Genomic DNA, 2936 nt, shown 5'->3' with positions numbered 1-2936 from the left:
GTTTCACTGAGTTACGAAGCAATGGCGGGTAATGAGTATCCACGTTCATGCTGCACAGAACATGCTGTGGGGATAGTTGGTCCAGCGAGCACCATCCGACATGGGACGGACCCTGCAGGGCCAGTTGAACAAAGCGAATTTCACTGACTAACAAAAGTGACATTTTCAGTGTGTGCAGAGACTGACGTGCTTCCCCCATGAGCAGAGCCTTCAATAGTGCGTTCTCTCTCCCTCCAGGCATGTGTTCTGCAAGAGTCATTTTCAACCCTGGGTGCACAGAAGAAGTCAAGGGCTTGTGCAGTGCATGCGGGAGACACCGTTCTGCCTGAGAGTCGGACACCTTCTCCTCTGTCCATGGCACATTCTAACACAACCCACTTCACCAACCCCTCCACCTTCATCCTGCTGGGCATCCCTGGTCTAGAGGAGGCCCACGGCTGGATCTCCATCCCCTTCTGCACCATGTACATCATAGTAATCTTGGGGAACTTCACCATCCTGTTCATCGTGAAGAAGGAGCAGAGCCTCCATGAGCCCATGTACTATTTCCTCTGCATGCTGGCCATCTCCGACCTCATCCTAACTACGTCCGTCCTGCCCAAAATGCTGAGCATCTTCTGGTTCAATGCCAGGGAGATCGATTTCAGTGCCTGCCTCACCCAGATGTTCTTCATTAATTCCTTCTATTTGGTAGGATCTGGGATCTTTGTGGCCATGGCGTTTGATCGCTACGTGGCCATCTGCCATCCCCTGAGACATTCCACCATCCTGACAAGCCCCGTGGTGGCCAAGATCGGCCTGGCTGTGCTGCTGCGCAGTGGCCTGCTTGAGTTACCCCTCCCCTTACTGGCCAGGCAGTGGCCATATTGCAGAACCAACATCATCCCCCAGCCGTACTGTCTGCACATCGCCGTGGTGAGCCTGGCCTGCGCCGACATTCGTGTCAGTAGCTACTACGCCCTCGCTGTGACATTGTGTGGGATAGGTCTGGATGCGCTACTGATCACCGTATCCTATATCCACGTCGTCAGGGCCATCTTCAAACTCCCCACAAAGGATGCCCGGCTCAAGACATTTGGAACCTGCAGCTCCCACCTGTGCGCCATCCTCGCCTTTTACATCCCTAATCTTTTCATCATCCTCATTGCCCGGCTTGGCCAGATTTTGCCCCTGCACTTCCACATTCTTTTTGCCAACTTGTGTCTTTTGATGCCTCCCACGCTCAACCCCATCATCTACGGGGTGAGGACCAAACGGATCCGGGCCAGGCTGTTCTCCCTCTTTACTCAAAAAGGGATCTAAGGTTTTTCCCGGTGCTCTGGCTCAGAGACTCAGCGCAGTGAAGGGCTGGTTGGTGACACAGGGCTGGGGCCTCCTCCCGGAGTCACTGACTGGACAGAGAAAGTACCAGTAACCTCATTCCTGGCCTCCCTGGGCTGTGTCAGCAGAAGAAACTGAAGACTCAGTCTGTGTACAACTCATTTACCCCCCGGTAGGTTGAGGGGTAGGCAAAGCCTTTGTCCCTCGGAACAGCCCCTGGAGTAAGAAGAAGGGCTGAAGGATCAGCCACAGGCCTGGTGTGAACATAAGAACATAAGAACGGCCGTACTGGGTCAGACTAAAGGTCCATCTAGCCCAGTATCCTGTCTACCGACAGTGGCCAGCACCAGGTGCCCCAGAGAGGGTGGACCGAAGACAATGATCAAGCGATTTGTCTCCTGCCATCCCTCTCCAGCTTCTGACAAACAGAGGCCAAGGACACCATTTTATCCCATGGCTAATAGCCTTTTATGGACCTAACCTCCATGAATTTATCCAGCTTCTCTTTAAATTCTATTATAGTCCTAGCCTTCACAGCCTCCTCTGGCAAGGAGTTCCACAGGTTGACAACACGCTGTGTGAAGAAGAACTTCCTTTTATTAGTTTTAAACCTGCTACCCATTAATTTCATTTCGTGTCCTCTAGTTCTTCTATTATGGGAACTAATAAATAACTTTTCTTTATCAGCCCTCTCCATACCACTCATGATTTTATAGTGATAGAGATGTAGCCGTGTTAGTCTGGTGTAGCTGAAACAAAATACAGGACTATGTAGCACTTTAAAGACTAACAAGATGGTTTATTAGATGATGAGCTTTCGTGGGCCAGACCCACTTCCTCAGATCAAATAGTGGAAGAAAATAGTCACAACCATATATACCAAAGGATACAATTTAAAAAAATGAACACACATGAAAAGGGTTAGTCCTTTTCATGTGTGTTCATTTTTTTAAATTGTATCCTTTGGTATATATGGTTGTGACTATTTTCTTCCACTATTTGATCTGAGGAAGTGGGTCTGGCCCACGAAAGCTCATCATCTAATAAACCATCTTGTTAGTCTTTAAAGTGCTACATAGTCCTGTATTTTGTTTCATGATTTTATAGACCTCTATCATATCCCCCCTCAGTCTCCTCTTTTCTAAACTGAAAAGTCCCAGTGTCTTTAGCCTCTCTTCATATGGGACCCATTCCAAACCCCTAATCATTTTAGTTGCCCTTTTCTGAACCCTTTCCAAGGCCAAAATATCTTTTTCGAGGTGAGGAGACCACATCTGTACACAGTATTCAAGATGTGGGCGAACCATAGTTCTATACAGGGGCAGTAAGATATTCTGGGTCTTATTTTCTATCCCTTTCCTAATAATTCCTAGCATCCTATTTGCCTTTTTGACCACCGCTGCACTCTGTGTGGAAGTTTTCAGAGAACTGTCCACGATAACTCCAAGATCTCTTTCCTGATTTGTCGTAGCCAAATTAGCCCCCATCATACTGTACATATAGTTGGGGTTATTTTTCCCGATGTGCATTACTTTACACTTATCTACATTAAATTTCATTTGCCATTTTGTTGCCCAATCACTCAGTCTGCTTCTGTCTTGACTATCCTAAACAGT

The 2936-nt window shown here is 47.9% G+C and overlaps 1 protein-coding gene across 1 annotated transcript; it reads left to right on the top strand.

The window, feature by feature from the left end:
- Positions 1-354: 354 nt before the first annotated feature.
- LOC142819497 (olfactory receptor 51E1-like) lies at positions 355-1302 on the top strand. Its single transcript, XM_075907133.1, has one exon. The coding sequence runs from the start codon at positions 355-357 to the stop codon at positions 1300-1302; it is 948 nt and encodes a 315-aa protein (XP_075763248.1).
- The last annotated feature ends 1634 nt before the right edge of the window (positions 1303-2936 follow it).

The sequence above is a fragment of the Pelodiscus sinensis genome, chromosome 1, assembly GCF_049634645.1.
Source record: "Pelodiscus sinensis isolate JC-2024 chromosome 1, ASM4963464v1, whole genome shotgun sequence".
NCBI classification, from domain to species: domain Eukaryota; kingdom Metazoa; phylum Chordata; order Testudines; family Trionychidae; genus Pelodiscus; species Pelodiscus sinensis.
This window is presented reverse-complemented; position numbering and strand designations above follow the sequence as displayed.